Here is a 17,059-nt window from a genome sequence, read left to right on the forward strand (position 1 = left end):
ACATTTCCCCTTAAAACAATCATTTCTGGCTTAAAGTGGCATTCTTACTTTTGGTTGGGTACATTTGTAGATACAGCTTCAACAGCCAATATCATAAATAGGATGCCATTGACCTCCATTTAACGAGTAACGGCTGGGACAGTGACAGCTATTTAAATTCCAGGGAAATTACTGCAAAAATATGCCATCGATAAAAAAGTTCTATCTTAATTATTACTTGCATTGGAAAAAAAATTGATGCAACTTTTAGGCTCTGCAAAGTCAAACTTTGTTAGTGTTCATGTTTAAATTTTCAGTATTTTAAATTATGTTGTTTTTCTTTTTTAATCTACTTTTTTGGCTTTTGACCTTTGTTGTATTGGACAGCTTGAGAGAGAGAGAGAGAGAGAGAGAGAGAGAGAGAGAGAGGGGTGACACGCACCAAATGCCTGTGGGAGTCGGGGAATCAATCCTGCAACCAGCAGGACGAGGACTACAGCCGCTGTACATGGGGTGCCTGCTCTACCAACTGAGCTAAATCAGTTGTGTAACACTAGCTGTCACTTTCCTCTGCACAAAAAGGTAAAATTTTCCGGTCCCCAGAACTTGATTGATGAATTTCAAGGACCATGATTTCAAGATCCAAAAAATAGTACTTGAATATAATCCATGAGATCTGTAGCTTATCAGGTTGCAAAGATTAGAAGACCTACCTAGGCTATAGTATTTTAACTGAATGACTTGGTTCCAATACATTGTTCTAGCTTAATCAAATTCCATGCACTACATATGGAGCGCTGCCTGCAAGCTAGTTCAGGCAGACAACTCGAGCTGCACTCATTCATACTGACACGTCATCATCCTCCCTATCAGCTGATCTCAACATCCTCATTTGGTTTAAGCTGCAAGTCTCCCTGTCTCTGCCTCTGCCTCTGCTTTGCAAGTGCTCCTGCTGTCCTGATCAGTGCTGTGTGCAAACTTCGTACGCACCTCCTCCCCGACATCCACTTGCAGGCTCCGAAGGGGGTTAGTATCTCATTACTCCTAAATGTCTGCATTTAAATAATCTACGAGGAGTAATGAAGTTCGGAGCCCATACGCCAAATACAATACTGTATGCTGCAATAAACTTTATCTTAAGTAAATGTGAGTTGTCTGTCGAAATATTGGTATTTAAATGTCTTATTCAACAGTTTTATTTTGGAATGAGTCATTCAGCTGCTTAAAAATTGTTTTGGCACCCATACATTAACATCAGTTTTGGACCTAAACCGTTCTAGTTAAATAGTTAAATAAGAAAACATGTTTTTGTCTTTTTGTTGGACTGATTCTTTCCTCTGTTAGCTATGGGATCAATTTCCCATCATTGAGACACTTAGCTAAATAAACCACATCTATCACGAGTGTATCATTCATCAGAGCCATAAAAACATAAATCAAACAGTGTGGGAGGTCTGTGTGATGCATGACTGAAAATAATTGATATTTTTACCTGTGTGACTCCCAGCTTCTTACATGCATCCAAGAAGTTCTCCACATTCCTGCGACATTTAGCCATGCTAAGCTTTGGCTAGAGGTCAGAATATCAATCATGTTAGTAGTGACAAACAGAAGAAACAAAGTTTTTCACACAGGTGTAAGGAAGCCTAAGTTTTACAGACAACAGAGTGATTAACTGCTGCAAACTTTAAACACAATATACCAAACTACTGCAACCAAACAGGTATTAATGTGTATAAATAACAATACATTTGTGATGTTTAAATATAAAATGTTTTCAGTCCGCTTACCACTGCAGGAGATGGAACATGGATGCTGGAGACAGACCGAGGACAAATGTGATTGGCTAAATGGGAAAGGACGACACCATCCATCAGAGCGGCTCCAACATCCTCTGGGAGCAGCACCTTCAGTCTGGACTCAATGTTCTGCACACAGAATGATAAAGACTTACTAAAACCACTGTCCTACTACAAAAATATGTTTTAGTTTCAGGGGGTTTATCAAGTTATCTTTTCTTTTAATTAATGTTTTTAAGTTATACTTTGGGGGCTTTTGCCTGTATGATAGGACAACTGAAGAGAGACAGGAAATGTGGGGAGTAGAGAGGGAGGAAGACATGCAGTACATGGTAGCGATCGGGAGTCGAAGCAGCAACCTCTGCGACGAGGACTATAGTCTCTGCATGTGGGGTGTTTAGACCGCTAGGGTGCAATTATGGTATTTACATGCCTTACATGCATGTCTGAAAAAACAGGAAATGTATAAAGAGTGTTTTTTTTGGTAAGTGTAAATTGTTTGAAGAGAAAAAAATCCTTCCAGAAGTGAAGGGTTTACTCAGTATTTTGGTTGAGTAAGGCAATAAGTAGAGCCTTCCAAGAAACTCACTTAAAAGGTGACGAAACATAATATTGATGGTAAACTTGATGTTCATCTGAATTTTATCTTTAGAAAAAAAACATTTATGTAGAATTCGCAAATTAAACTTCTGCTTTTTTGCAGTGCAGAAACTTTTTCTGAATAATGTGGATCAGCAACATCATTATTTTCAAGTATAGCACTGTGAAAGAAGGGATTGCTTACAAGGTGTTCATTTCATATCCATACAGAAGTGCTGGATTTAAAACCCCAATTCCATAGAAGTTTTGACCCTGTGTAAAATGTTAATAAAAACAGAGCTGTTTGCAATTCATCTAAACCCTGTATTTAATGGAAAAAATGTAAAGACAACATGTGAAATGAAAACAAGAAAAAGTATTTGAATCTGAGCAAAATAAATACTACTATAAATTGTAAAGGTTGTGTAATTCTAAACAACAGCAAAAACACCTGGAGGAACATCTCTAAACTAACTTGATTGATTTGGTCACGTGACATGAAAGAGGTTGACCACTCTGTGAGATACTGCGTGAGAAAACAGTTCAACATATCAGACTCATTTTCTTCATTGTGAAATTTGAAGTGAGTGCCTCAAATCCACAAAATGATCTCCTCCTCATTATTGGAGAAAAAATGGAACCTTGAATGAAATTGCTGTTGATCATTTACTTTCAATCAAAAATCCTCATTTATTAATAGCTGCCATTAGTTTGTTCAAAGGTTCTAAATAAACGGGTCTCTTTTTTGCACTGATGTTGCTAATTCTAACCCAAACAATGGTGTAATTAACAAAGAGCTATTTTATAATACAACAGGACACACAGTCCTGCAAGTGGTGTTCCACAGATAGACATGAGGTGGGAATGTGCCAAAATAAGTAACAGTGTAGCATCAAATACAAAAGAGCAATTTGGGAAATGCAGCTTTGTAATGTTGTGTTTTATCTGGGTGGAGACAATCCAATGTTATCTGTCAAATGTATTACCCAATAATGTTGCAATCAAACTAAATACATTCTTGGCAAATCTCATCAAAGTGACTTTAAATGAATTTCTACACACCTGACATCTCAGTCAACACACTAACAATCCTGCCATTTTCAGAACAGATTCTGAGAAGACTTGGCAGCCCACAGTGGCCGCCCTCATGTTTTTTAAAAAAAAAGCAGAATTGCTCTCTTGAAAGCCTCTGTAGTAGACAAAACCTTATTAAATGCTCTAGGGTGCCCTTTCAGAGAAAAACAACTTCATAGGGGCCCTTTCAGCGGATCAAACCAGATCAAGTTCCCTCCCTATTGGTAATCTAACCTTATTATATGCCGGTTTTTGGGTTAAGTTTAAAAATCTCAAATATCATTAAGTTCAACCTCTCAAATTTCCATCATATAAGACCTTTTCTCACTTCTGTGTCAGCAAAAGCCTATATGCACGCAATGATATTTTCTCATATCACCTATTGTTTTACAACTTGGTCACACACAACAACCAGCACTTTTCAGCCCATCAAGTCTCTCATTAAGAAGACCATCAACATTTTAGACAGGAAACCTCTCAACTTCCATTATTGCGATATAGTCAGGAAGTATAATATTTTAAACATTGAACATTTTCAAACCTACACTGACATCTGTCTTCTTTTTAAAGTTTTAAATGGGCTTGCCCCTCCATCATTGCTCAAATTTATTAAAAAGAAACAAAATATGATAAATACTAGAGCACAAACGAGAGGGGACTGTGATGTACCAAGACAAAAAAACAAATTCAGCCAAATGGTAGAGTCTGTCAGAGGCACACAGTCCTGGAACAAACTACCAGCGCACATTAGGGAGCTTGAGAACTATGGTACCTTTAAAAAAAAAAAAGCACTTAAACATTGGTTAAAAACAAAACGAGTCATGTACTCATGAATAATCTGTTTTCACACTTGATGCAGTTCCCGGGGGCTTTGGCCTCACCTTCCATCCTGTTTTCATAATGTCACAAACGTTTTGTATGTAAAATCTATTTGTAAGTCAGTTCATGTAGTGTCCTGTTAACTGTTTGGTGACATCCTGTAGTTTTAAAACTTGTTGTTTTATGTTTTATGTGAGTACCTACCTTAGGAATACAGATGAAATTTAGCTATTGTGCTAACTCCGGCATATTTACATTGAGGCCCACTGTTGAAATGTTGATTAATGTGCATTGTCCTAATGAAATAAACTCAAATCAATTTTTTTTTTTAATTAAATAACATAGAAAGTCATTGTTAAATCTTATCGTTGGGTTAGTTATCAGAATTCTTTTATTTGATTACGTGTGTGACTTACATTAAACTACTGATTAAATGGTAATAGAATGTGAGCTTAAATAATGTACTGCTCATTTTGTATTTTCCTCTTACATAATAAAATTTCCACCACATTGTCGCATAAATATTCACCAGAATGCATGGAATCAAGATTTAGATGCCCAACATTTCCCAGAGAAGGAGGACAACTTTGTTTAAATGAGCCCTACGCTGTGGGTGTTGAAAGGTTTGAAACCCTCGTCCAATTCTGTAACCATCAGGTTACCATCTACTCAGATTGACCACCCAAAATGTTTACCAGCCCGCCTTTACTTTTGAAAAGCTAGAATCAGAGCCTGTTGTGCAAGTTACTTTACAAAATAGCTGAGGAGGGAAAGAAAAGTGAGCAACTTCAAAATGTCTTCAAAATGCTGCAGAAGACCAAAGATCAGCACAAGTCACTTTTTGCAACTCCAAGCTAAGTCTCAAGTCTGAGGGCAGCAGCAAGTCACACTCAAGTCTCTCATGGTTTCAATTCATGTCATAAAATGGGGGCCATGGATTGAATTATTATTGTTATTACTATTATTATATATATTTTTTTATTCTTGTACAAAGAGAGCACAGCTTACCAAGTCAAATTCCTTGTGTGTTCAAGCATACCTGGCCAATAAAGCTGATTCTGATTCTGATTCTGAAAGTATTGCCCGTTAATGCCATACTTTTTTAATGGGGTGGCTGAACTGGGACACTGATTTTTGCAGCATAGGCATGAAGTTTGTGTACGTGCACAAACACAAATGAGCAGCATATATCTTTTATCCTTTCTATCTCTTTCATTTACTTTCATTTGAACTTCTAACATTCAAACATCGTACAGATGTTATCTCTTGTCTTTGGACCCAAAAAGAAGATGTTTGTCCAAATTCATAATTCATAGTAGCCTTCTAACAGAAATGTGCTACACTGGATTTCAAAGAAAGCCACTAGCTGCCAGTTAAAACACACCCAAGAGCCAGATTTTAACTGAAGTCCCACCTGTGATACAGCAAATAGCCAAAGATAATTTTTGGGATTTTGGGGTGTGTCCAATCACAAACCACAGGTGGTCCGCCCTTGACACCTACACCTCTATTTTTGTGCTACACATAGCAGTGGCATGTCCTGTCCTGCTTCCTACAGTTTCGTAATGCTTGTTTATCTGATCTTTCTGAAACACTCAGGTGCAGCATGTCAAAATAACAGAATTTGCATTCTGAAAGTTCTGTTATCAAAACAGATGATCTGGCAGGGTTCCCACTCTTTTCCAGAGATCATTTTCCAGGACATTTCCAGGACATTTCCAGTGAAGTTTTGATCTCTCTCAGAGATTTAAAATCGTTTAAACTGTCTTCCTGCGTGGCAATGTCTATTGTGATCAGGGATGTCTACAACAAGCAGTTTCTGTGCAGCTGTCCTATTAGCTACAGTACGGTAATTGGGCTGCCAGCCTGCAGGGAAAGTTGGGAGGCCTAGACCCCTGAGCTGCCTGCCTGACTCCGCTGGTCACTCTTTAACTTAAATATAGGACTCTTTGACTCCTTTCAAGGTTAATTTACCATAAAACATAAACAATATACCCCCTTTTTTTAGTGAATGCATGATTATGACCAAGTGAGGGAGAAAAGATGTGAAAAAAGTCGGGCAGCCGGACCTGTCTGTGTTGCTGTCTTTTCCAGCACAGCGTGTAATCAGCTTTCAATGAATGGGGATGTGTTTCTTTAATCGTGTCAGATCACACGCAGTCATGTTGGAATAATTTTCCAGGACAATACGTGATTTTCCAGGACATTTTGCTTTTTCTTCCATTTTCCAGGTGTTTTCCAGTACTGGAAAACTGATCAACTGTTTTCCAGGTTTTCAAGGTTTTCCAGGACGCGTGGGAACCCTGTCTGCAGATTTATGGGATTACGAGGCTTGTTCATGACAATCAAAACTGAAAGAGCAGCAACCAGCTTCACAGCGCTGTTTATGCACCGGTATGAGTATGCATGTATATTTATCATAAGACAACAACCTCACATAAAATCAACATTAAAAGATGGGACGTAACAAAAGACATGTCTCTCTCTCTCTCTGTCTGTTGTCCTCAGGACACCTGCAGCATGTGTCAGATGCCAATCACAACACTAGTATGGAGTGAGGGGAGATTGTTCACTTATTGATTGTGGACAGTGGTCTTCTACGGATGAAAAATAAGTAAAAATTATTTTAAATATGCTTGAGTGGACTGGTCAGGTAAGGTCTTTGAGTAGGAAGCACTGTTCTGTTCCAGCTGCAGATCATGTCCTCACCGAGGTGTCATCTATAAAGGTTTGCTGCTCATGCACCAGATGCAGGCGGTTATACATGATGGTGGGAAAAGGCATTGAGAAAGTTACATCAATAGGCCAAAAAGACCAAATAAGCAGACTGTGCATTGTAGTGAAAAATTACTGAATAAACTGTTGTTCTTTGTGTTTCTCTGTGCTTGTGTAAGAGTGATAGGAACTGTTGCAGGTGCAGTTTCTCCAAAGATCGCAGATAGGAGGTTAGATGGAAACTGGTGCTGGTGCGGACCTCTCCAAGGCTGCAGACGGGAGGTTTCCTGTACTCCCATCCTAGCTTTCTTACGTAGCTTGCTTATGTATCCTGTTATGTTCTCTCATGTGTCCTGTTTTTTACTTAGCCAATGATCTCTGTTAGACTTGAGGATTTTACCTATTTTGGAGGAGCTTCCTGTCATATGCCACACGTGTTTTCACTGGTTCATATACTCTGTTTTTGTGCACTTTGGGGAAAGAAGCCTAACTTCGACTAAGAAAAGTTCACTCATTGTCACTGCTTTCTCCCTCTTTGCAAAGAGCGTTGATAATAAAGACTCGACTAAAGACAACCATTTGTTTCTCCACAAGTTCATAACCTGGACAAGAAATTGCCATTCCAGCATCCCAAAGCTTGAGTCTGAGTCGAGTCTCAAGTCTTTGAGGGAGGAGTCCAGGTCATGTCTCAAGTCACGTTGGTGTGTGAGTCTTAAGTAATCACATCTTTGTGCGTGCAGGTGCCCAATGGCTCACAACAGGATCCCCACCCCTCAAACAGCCTGAGTACCCCACTGTTAGCTCTACTTTATGAACAGTAATAAAGGCGCCGCAAACTGTTTCCAAAAGAATTCCTTCTGAGCCTCTTAACTACCATCACTGAGTGTTTTACTACTCATAAAGAAAGACATCTGAAAAGTATTACAGAGTGACTCATCTTCTAAGAAACGAAATGCAGCTATGATACACTCTGGATTTGATTTAATCGCTTATTCCCTTAAAAGTATAAACACTTGAACAGAAGCAGCATCTGGCAGGCTCTAGCCTCTGCATGAGTCAGAGCTTTTTGCAAACTTATAAACAAGCTGTGAGATTCTGACCTGCCGTAAAAGTCCTATCTGCTCCATTTCCTCTCTCAAGTGTTCCATCTTCCTCCTCATAGTGAAACTGGGGTCTGTGGAGTTGTACTCCTGGCGGCTTCCTCTTGTGAAGGCTGAAAAAAAAAAAAGCAATGTTCTCAGTTATCAGTTGAGAGATTGAAAGAAATCTTAAAACCAAAACAAAGGCCTGTGCAAGTGAAACACAGGGTGTCAGTGGTGGTTTTCAGGTCAGCCTGATAACAAATCTGCACATTTTTAGAGTAGTCTGCCAAATAAAATGCGGGCCACTAACTGGGCCAACAACCATGTACCAGTTCAATGATATCAAAAAAAGGTTAAGCCATAGAGTTATTTGAGTGTGTGTGTGTCTTTGATTGTCATGCTGCATGTGGGTGGTGCTGCGGGATGGGAGCTACTGAGCATGTGGGAGGCAATGTTTGCTTTCATTTGAGCAGGACAAGGAGCACCATATTTTTCTAACCATAGCTTTGTTTGGTTTGTATAGTTTTGTTGCTTTTGTAAAAATATAAGTTAATAGCAACGAGAGAAGTGATTTTGTTTGTCTATAATTCAAATAAATTCTCAGTTTGTTTAATTTTATACAGCATTCATTTCCTTTTTTAGTAAACCTATTTTACAACTCACGAGTCAGATAGATCACGTCCTGCAGAAGTGGCAAAAGTTGCCACTACATATACTAAGGCTGTGAAACAGAGCTGCGTTGTTTAATGTACCTGAGGGGAGTGGGAGATGGACGAGTTGTCGATGGAAATAGAGAAGTTATGGAGTTGGTTTAATGTAGATTTTGAGCCAATTAAAAGAAGTTCAGTCGTATTGCTGTTTAATATGAGGAAGTTTGAGGTGAACCAGGATTGTATTTCTGGGAGGCAATTGGTTAGGGAAGAAGGTGGAAGTGAGAGGTAGAGCTAGGTGTCATCCGCGTAGCAGTGGAAGTGAATATGATGTTTGTGGAAGATGTGACCAAGGAGGAGGAGGTAAATGATGAACAGCAGGGGCCCCAGGACGGAGCCCTGGGTCACACCTGTGGTGACGGGGACTGGAGGGAGGTGAATGATTTAAGTTGAATGAACCGAGTGCGGCCTGAAAGGTATGAATGAAACCAGTTGAGAGGTGTGTTTGTGATACCAATGATGGAGAGTCTATTCAGAAGAATGGTGTGTGAAATAGTGTAGAAGGCCGCACTCAGATCAAGCAGGAGGAGAATGAATAGTGAACGGAGTTAACAGCAAGGAGGACGTCATTAGTGATTTCAATTTTGCCAGTGTCAACAAGCAGAGGTAAAATATGCCTTCTGTGGACTGATTAGATATGACATGTGTGATCAGGTTGTCCCTGATGTGGCCTTTCCTATCTTGAATTAATTACCATTGTTGTGGGTTTTTGACCAATCAGAATCAAGTATTTAACACAGCCAGGCAACTGGAAATAAAGCTGAGTAAAAATACAATATAGTTTGGCAGTTAATTAGTCTCTATGTTTTCAACATTTTCATTTTTATAGACAAAAATAAGAGTACATGAAATTGATTTCACGTTTGATTCATTGTTTCAGTTTCTCAGAGGTATCAGTTTTCAGCTTTCTTTAATCTCAAATTGGGTCAAATTAATAAATTAAAAGTTTGACTGTCCTCAGAAAGTTGACCAAGGTTCTTTTTTGCTGTCATGAACACTTCTTAATTTTTTTTCTGAAATTATACAAACAAAACAACCAATTGAAAAAAGAGGATAAGCAGACTAAACCATAATGAAAACTGGCATTAGTTAGTATGGCTCCCTCAAACAATTCAATTTTAGCACCACTATCATGTACTGTTGCAGCTGCTTTTAAATAAAAGCATGAAGCTGAAATAAAGGCTCAGGAGATCTTTTCTGCAGTAATCAGCTTTACATTCCATGCATGAAGCAAATGTTCTGTTACACTCCCAAAGGACGTTTTACCTTAGTATTTAAACTCACACCAGTAGCTAAGTTTATATTTTAATGTAGCCACAAGATCGTGGCTTTCTAAATAATAATAAAGCAGTAGTGATGAGAGACAGTTCTAAATTCAGGTCACTAATACAAAGAGCTCTCTGTCATGTTGCGCCTTGTCCTCGAGTGCTTATGCTCTTATAGAAAACAGAGAACAGTTCCATGGAAACCTTCCTCTCTTCCAGAGAACAGCTTCTGACTCCACCTTAAAAGTATTTTTTGGCTTCAGCTGAGAAGGAAAGAATTCCATTTTAATGGATGGAAGTGCGGGGTGAAAGTAGAGCACTGGCCCTGGCTTCATTTGCAGACCTTTTTAGAGTGAGCAAAGTGCTGTGCACACAGACTGTCTTAGATAACGGTTTTGATTTAAAAGCCCAGTGTCAAATGCATGAAGAAGAAATGTATTTTTGTATGTTATTCTTAATATATTGGCTGTTTTGATTTTTATTTATTAAAGAGATCTTTGCCAAATGTTAATGTCTGCAAGGAGGAAGGCAGAACTACAAGTTAATTCAGTTTGGATATTAAGTCTTTGATTTCACTTTTATTACAAAGTAGCTACATTATAAAAAGGGTAAAAAAAAATAGTAAAATGATACAATGGGAAATTGCAGACAGGATCACATTTTACTTTTTATACAAGCTGCAGCGTTTTCACAAGAAATGTAAAAAAGCTGGGACTGTACACAATGCATTAGGATATTTTGAGCAGGGACACATTTTGCTGTTTTCTGTTTGATTTGTATTCAGGTTTATTCAATTAGGGGATCTTAAAAAGAAATGGCTAAAGTCTACATGAAATGCATCCTAGTACATGTACGAAACAGGTTAAATGAGTTTAGTCACAATGAGGACTTTATTTCTTTATTCACTATGAAGAATAATTTGTCATCCACATTAAATAAATCATTGAAGCTTCTATATTTATAAAGTCTAAATGGTTTTGATTGTTTCTTGTGTCTGTTTCTTCTGAATTCATGCAAATGGACATGGACTGTGTCAAGCTTGACCTGAATCTCCTCACATCCACAATTCTAGAAACAACGCCCCTGTGACTGGCTATTTTAAACCATAGCTTCATGATAATCATTTTAACACTGATTAAAAGTAGGGTTGAAAAATTGGAAACTTTCCATGGGAATTAACTGGAATGTATGGGAATAAACCAGGAATTTACTAAATTGAAGGTTGGCTCTTAATAGGGAATTAAATATAGTTTGGGGAAAATATATTTTAGCATAATCCTGACTAAAACAACCAGATTTCATGTAAGTACAGTTGAATATCTATGCTATTCCTCAATCACATGCACATAGCACACTGCTTACTGCAGTGCTATTGAGACCACGCCCCCTACATGCAGTGCACATTCCTCCATCACATGCACAGATGATTTCTAGAATCCTGCAGAGGCTTGAGAAGCTTGAGGGAAGATGCTTTTTTATTTGCAGGTAGACATTTTTGGAGGGAGAGGGGCTCTTTTCATTTAACATTTTGAATGGGACACTGTTGCATTTTTGTTCATGTTTGTTCATTTTTGAACGGGTTGGGTCGGGGGGATGAGTAATATTTAACTCAACATTCATGTTTTTGTTCTTCAATGAAAGAATTGATTGTTCAATAAAATATTTAACACTTGATAAAGTTCTACTTACAAATAAATCAGTTTTAATTGTATTATTTTGGGTGAATGTCTGCTTATAACAAAGCAAATATTTATGCTTGGATATGATACCCTTCCATTAAATTATCCTCAATTCCCAGTTAATTCCACTAAGTTCCCATAATTTCCATGGAAAGTTTCCAATTTGGAATATTTCTAAAAGTCCCCAGCTTAGATTCCCATGGAAATTTACCGGAAACTTTCCAGAAATGTACCGAGAATTTTCCACCCCTTTGTAACCCTAATCAAAAGTGAACACAATAGAAACCATCAAGCGAGCGCCTATACATTACCTGACCGTGGCTTGAGTCCAAACACAGTCAGGGTGGTGCTGAAATCACTGCTGCGCAAGCCCTCCTAGGGAAAAACATACAAACCCATAACAATCAGAGGCATTGTCAGAGCGATCAAAAATGTTCTGAAGTTATAAGATTTAGAGATTGTGTTCATCAGAATGTTTGTGAGACTAACCTCACAGGCGTCGTTCCCACTGGAGTTTTTCCTGGCACTTTGACACTTGTACTGTTGGGGGGGAAAAAACAAACCAAACATGCTTCATTATTTGTTCTGCTTTTGTTTAAATCATGGTTGAGCATACTGCATCTTGTGTGGTGGTAATGATGATGAATGAATGCCTCATCAAGAAACATTCTCATATTACGCAACTTCAAATAAATAAATGTCTTTCAGCAAAGACTCAGAACTTTCTTGAGGATCCTTGGGATTAACTGATGCATACAATAGGAACTCCCATGTTCAGGTAAAAGCAAATGTTTCAAAAGGCCTCTTGTATTGCAAAGAAATAAACATTACCCCACAAGTTATGGTTTCTAGCAGTGCAATAGTTGTGGCTCAGCTTCTTAGAAACTTGCCAGGGAAGCTTTTGGTGCCAATACAAAGGAGGAAAGTTGAGTTTGTGGTTGTCAAAAGATTAAAGAAGCTTAACAGCAGCATGTCTTTTTCAGACTGCGTTAGTCTGAAGACCTCACTACAAACATTTAGACCCTATAAAACTGTCCTGAGGTCTGTGGACTGTTCCAATACAAACATCATCTTTCTGTTATGTGTCTAATCATTCCTATAAAATGTGGTAGCAAGTTATTGCAAAATCTGTATCAGAGGGTGAGACTTTATCCCAAGGCAACTTTTGAGGTGTGTTCTCCAGAGTTCACATTATGCAAAACCCTTCATAAGACCACAGCGGTTATGAGAATGCTTGTTCACACCTTGAGATAGTCTTTTCTCAGGTACTTGTTCCTCCTGCGATCTTCGTTCTGGTTGAGGACAGGTGGGATTTCAGGCCAATTTGGTTCTGAGTCTGAGTTATCTGTTTTCAGGCTGCCATCGAAGGAGCAGGAAGAAGAGGGCTGTAAAGGCAGACAGTTTAGATTCACATTAATCTCAGAAAAATGCTGAGAGAAACCATCAGAAGTGGAACTATAAGTGGCATGATTCAACATTTGGCTGAAGGTTTGTTTGCTTTTAGTTAAGAGTGTTTGTACCTGTCCACTTAGTACAGATGCTTCACTGCTTCCTTCATCCAGAGAAGCACTGAAATCAAAACATGTTTCAACATAAAAAAAACCTTAAAGACTTTATGCAATTTTTTCATATAACAATCATGACGGTCTCTGTCTGGGACCACTTTCTGAATATATACATGTTTTGAATATATATTTATGAAGGTGCTCTATAGATTGGGATCACTGACTGTATATATAGATGGACAACCTCCTCCAGTTGTACAAAAATGAAGCCAAAATACCCCCTACTATGGGCCAAAGTGTGCACAGTACAGATCAGCTGCTGGAGCCGGTAACCAAACTAACATGCAACGTTCTGATAAATGGTAGAGTTTACAGCAGAACAACGTCTTGAGGTGGTTATCGAGGCAGACTCTCATACTTCAATGACTCTTGTGTCAGCATTCTATTGCTGCTCTTGTTCTGTACTGTTAACCCTGCACATACAGCACAGCGGGAGAGGGAGCTGTCAAGAGAGCTCTCAAACATGGCATTGTACCGCTCTTTACAGAATCAAATAACTTACCCAAACAAAAGTTCCTGGAAAAAATAAATTGGGGCATGAATCAGCATAATGAAAACTAACTATAATGATGAAGCTATGTTCTTGGGCATATTTTTTATTCTTAAAGTTTGACATGTCTCATTTCTTTATATGGAGGTGGCAGGGTTTATTACCTATACTGCAGCCAGTCATGAGGGGCAGCTCCAAATATTTTGGCTTCACTTTTAGCAAGCTATCGTGTTGTCCATCTTTGTAAACAGCCTGTGATTGGGGTTCATGTTACCCAAAATCATGAATCAGGGAGTTGAACAGCATAATTGACTCCCTATAATGAGGGCTTGATGCTGAGATGTACGGGAGTTTTTGTTAAGGTCTCTATTAGCAGACTATGAAAATATTCACATTTCAATTATTTAAAAGGGAATGCCTTTAAGTTTTTTGTGCTTTGATCCTTTTTCCTTTACTTTTCCAGACTAATTACTTTATCTTAAATCAGTTAGCCTTTTAAATAAGTCATCAAGCAGAGGTACAAGATTCTTGCTAGACTGCAAAAACTCAAAATCTTACCAAGTGAAATTGTCTCATTGTTAGTCAAAATGTCTTATCCCACTTGATCTAAGATACATTTACTTAACAAGTTACATTTACTTAACAAGTTACATTTGAGCAAGATAGAGGGACTTGTTGAAGTCAAACAATCTTGAAATTATCTTGTTTTGAGTTGTAATTAAGAAGAAACAAGGTTTATTTTACATTTCAGACATTTTTCAAGCTGAGATCTTATTTGTAGAAGACGGATGATCTTGATTTAAGACAAACCCTTTACTTGATTTAAGTAAATGCATTTTATTGGAAAATCTATCAGAAAACAGCTCCATTGATAAAAGAAAGAAAGAAAGAAAAGTTGTTGTTTTTTTAAGGGTGGGTTACAGTTTTCAGGCACTGTTCCTTCTAAATCAGATAAAAATATACATCCTCAAACTACATGCACACAATGAAACACCTACTTTTGAGCATATCTGGCTTATCCTAAAAAACAACATGACTGAATATTAGTATATCCAGCCAACTATGAGAAGACATTATATCTCAAAATGCTCAAATTAAACTTTGGAATCTTATTTGAAGTACAAGATGGTCTTAAACCTAGAGAAGTGCTGCTATAATACAACTCAAATTAAGGTGAATATATCTCAAATCAAGAAGTTGGCATGAAATGTATTAGTGCATAAATCATTTTTTGAGTGAAAAAATACTAACTGTTTCTTTCCTGGGCTTATTCTGAGACACTAAGCTTTAAAATACTGGTGAAATATTGCATAAGTTTCCCTGCTAAGATCACAGTTTTTCTAAATATTACGTCTAATTTTAAGAAATTTTTCCAAGCAAATTTTCACTTGTTCTATTGGCAGATTTTTTTTGCTTATTTCAATGTAAAAGTACCTTGAAATAAGTTGTTTTTTCTTGTTTTTGGAGGGGCATTTTTTTTCCAGTGTAGCTTTAGCATTGCTATGTTGATTAAGAGATACCCTGTGGTTCAGTACTGTACACACCTGCGGGCAGTCTGAGGTGGGGGCCTCGGTTTGCTGCTGGAGCTTCCAGAGTGACTCAAGAACCTGAAGACAGAAAAGATACAGTCGTGACAAATATTGAACCAAACAGTGATGACTCATGGTGTGATGTACGGGCATTGTTACAGGTACAGTCATCCACAACCGCAATGATTTATCATTCATCTACAGTCATGCTTCTGTTGGTAAATTGGGGCATATAAAACATTAGTCCATTTCAATGGAAATTCTACCGGATGAGAAACAAAGGACTTTTTTTATCTGCACAACGGATTGTATTGCAAATGACAGCATCTGTTTTATAGCCTGACTTCTTTTGAATAATAACCCTGATTTACAAGGGACCCATTATTTGGAAAGTGGGCTGAAAGATAGATGGCAAACAACCCACATAAAGTATGGAAATGTGTTTTTTAAACAGCATTAAGCAAGACTGTACTGTTGAGGAAAATGCAATAAAATACTGGGGGTCATTTGTGCCAGTGTGTTTGATAGAAAGAGTAAAAATAAATCGATCTATTAATGACGTTAGACTAAATCCATCTACCTGTGTGCTCTGCCGGTCACTCTCCGTCGGTGGATGAGACTCTCTGCTCTGCAAATTAAGGACCGCCGCCTAGATGCACGGCATCGAACGATCATCAGCCAAGGTGAGGGAGAAAGCAGGGAACAAGAAAAGATCAAGAAATGACATGAACTTAGGGAGCCTTTCTGCACAGTTGAAAGAGGAGAAACTGTCAAGACGGAGTAATATTTGGGGTTTTAAGAAAAAGGAGGAGTGTAGCAGAGGAAAGCAGTGGAAGTATGGGTAAGCTTTCACACACACCTGTTCTGCTGCTCCTGCTGCAAAAGCTGAACTGCAATCTTCCTCAGGTCTAGCACTTCTTTCAGCTCATCATCCTCTTCCTCAACTAGCTGCTCCTTGTCTGAGCTGGGATAATTATTATCTGTTAGTACTTTGAGGATCTGCACACACACTTACTCGTGTTGAAATGAAACACTGAAGACATAACACAGTGTGGTTCATAAAAACACATCAGACACAGCTGTTTGAACACTGAAGCTGCTTTGATACATAGTCTTGTGCATACGAACCAGTTATGTATCTTAAAAGTCTTTTACCTTTTGAGTGAATTATCTGTTGATGCCAGATACAGCTAATCAAGCCTACACTTAACTCTTCAGGTTTTTATACTATAAACCAAACAGTGCAGCATAACCGTTGCTGCTATCATTACAGATCAACCAGTCCCCGCAGATTGACGGTCAACATGAGGCGCCATACATTTGCAACTTGGGATTGAAGATGCTTGCAGAGATGCTTCACCAACGAGTCAAATAATTTAAGAATCAGCATTTGTCACCATTTGTAAAAGCTGCACGCAGAAGTAAATCCTTTGTGCATTATTTGTTTTCAGGCTGCATTCCTTTTTTATTGCAAAAGTGTATTTCTTATGTCTCATTATTCATCTGTTTTTGTGTTGTATGGCTGAAATATTAATATATAATTATATAGAGGGATATCATACAGAAAAAGTTGGATTAAAGGCACAGGCAATCAGGTCAATCATTGACCGGACAGATACGAAACAGACAGAGCCTCTTGGTTCCAAAAGTGTAGCCTCAGGATGATTCAAAAACTTGCACTCTCTCTAATGACCAGCAGAGGGAGACTGCACTGACTGCAAAAAGACATCCAATCATTTGGAACCAGATGAGAAAACAACTCTACTTCTTTGAC

General features: G+C 38.2%; 1 protein-coding gene across 2 annotated transcripts in view; it reads right to left on the reverse strand.

The window, feature by feature from the left end:
• lrch2 (leucine-rich repeats and calponin homology (CH) domain containing 2) overlaps positions 1-17,059 on the reverse strand; it is a 40,887-nt gene that overhangs the window by 7,171 nt on the left and 16,657 nt on the right. For both annotated transcript variants that reach the window (XM_034684480.1, XM_034684481.1), the window contains exons 11-20: positions 16,145-16,249; positions 15,866-15,934; positions 15,301-15,363; positions 13,222-13,270; positions 12,946-13,086; positions 12,191-12,241; positions 12,013-12,076; positions 8,066-8,178; positions 1,770-1,907; positions 1,472-1,549 (exon numbers count right to left, since the gene is read on the reverse strand). In XM_034684480.1, coding sequence (XP_034540371.1) covers positions 1,472-1,549; positions 1,770-1,907; positions 8,066-8,178; positions 12,013-12,076; positions 12,191-12,241; positions 12,946-13,086; positions 13,222-13,270; positions 15,301-15,363; positions 15,866-15,934; positions 16,145-16,249 — 871 coding nt within the window. The remainder of the gene's footprint in view (positions 1-1,471; positions 1,550-1,769; positions 1,908-8,065; positions 8,179-12,012; positions 12,077-12,190; positions 12,242-12,945; positions 13,087-13,221; positions 13,271-15,300; positions 15,364-15,865; positions 15,935-16,144; positions 16,250-17,059) is intronic.

The sequence above is a fragment of the Notolabrus celidotus genome, chromosome 5 (genome assembly GCF_009762535.1).
Source record: "Notolabrus celidotus isolate fNotCel1 chromosome 5, fNotCel1.pri, whole genome shotgun sequence".
Classification (NCBI taxonomy): domain Eukaryota; kingdom Metazoa; phylum Chordata; class Actinopteri; order Labriformes; family Labridae; genus Notolabrus; species Notolabrus celidotus.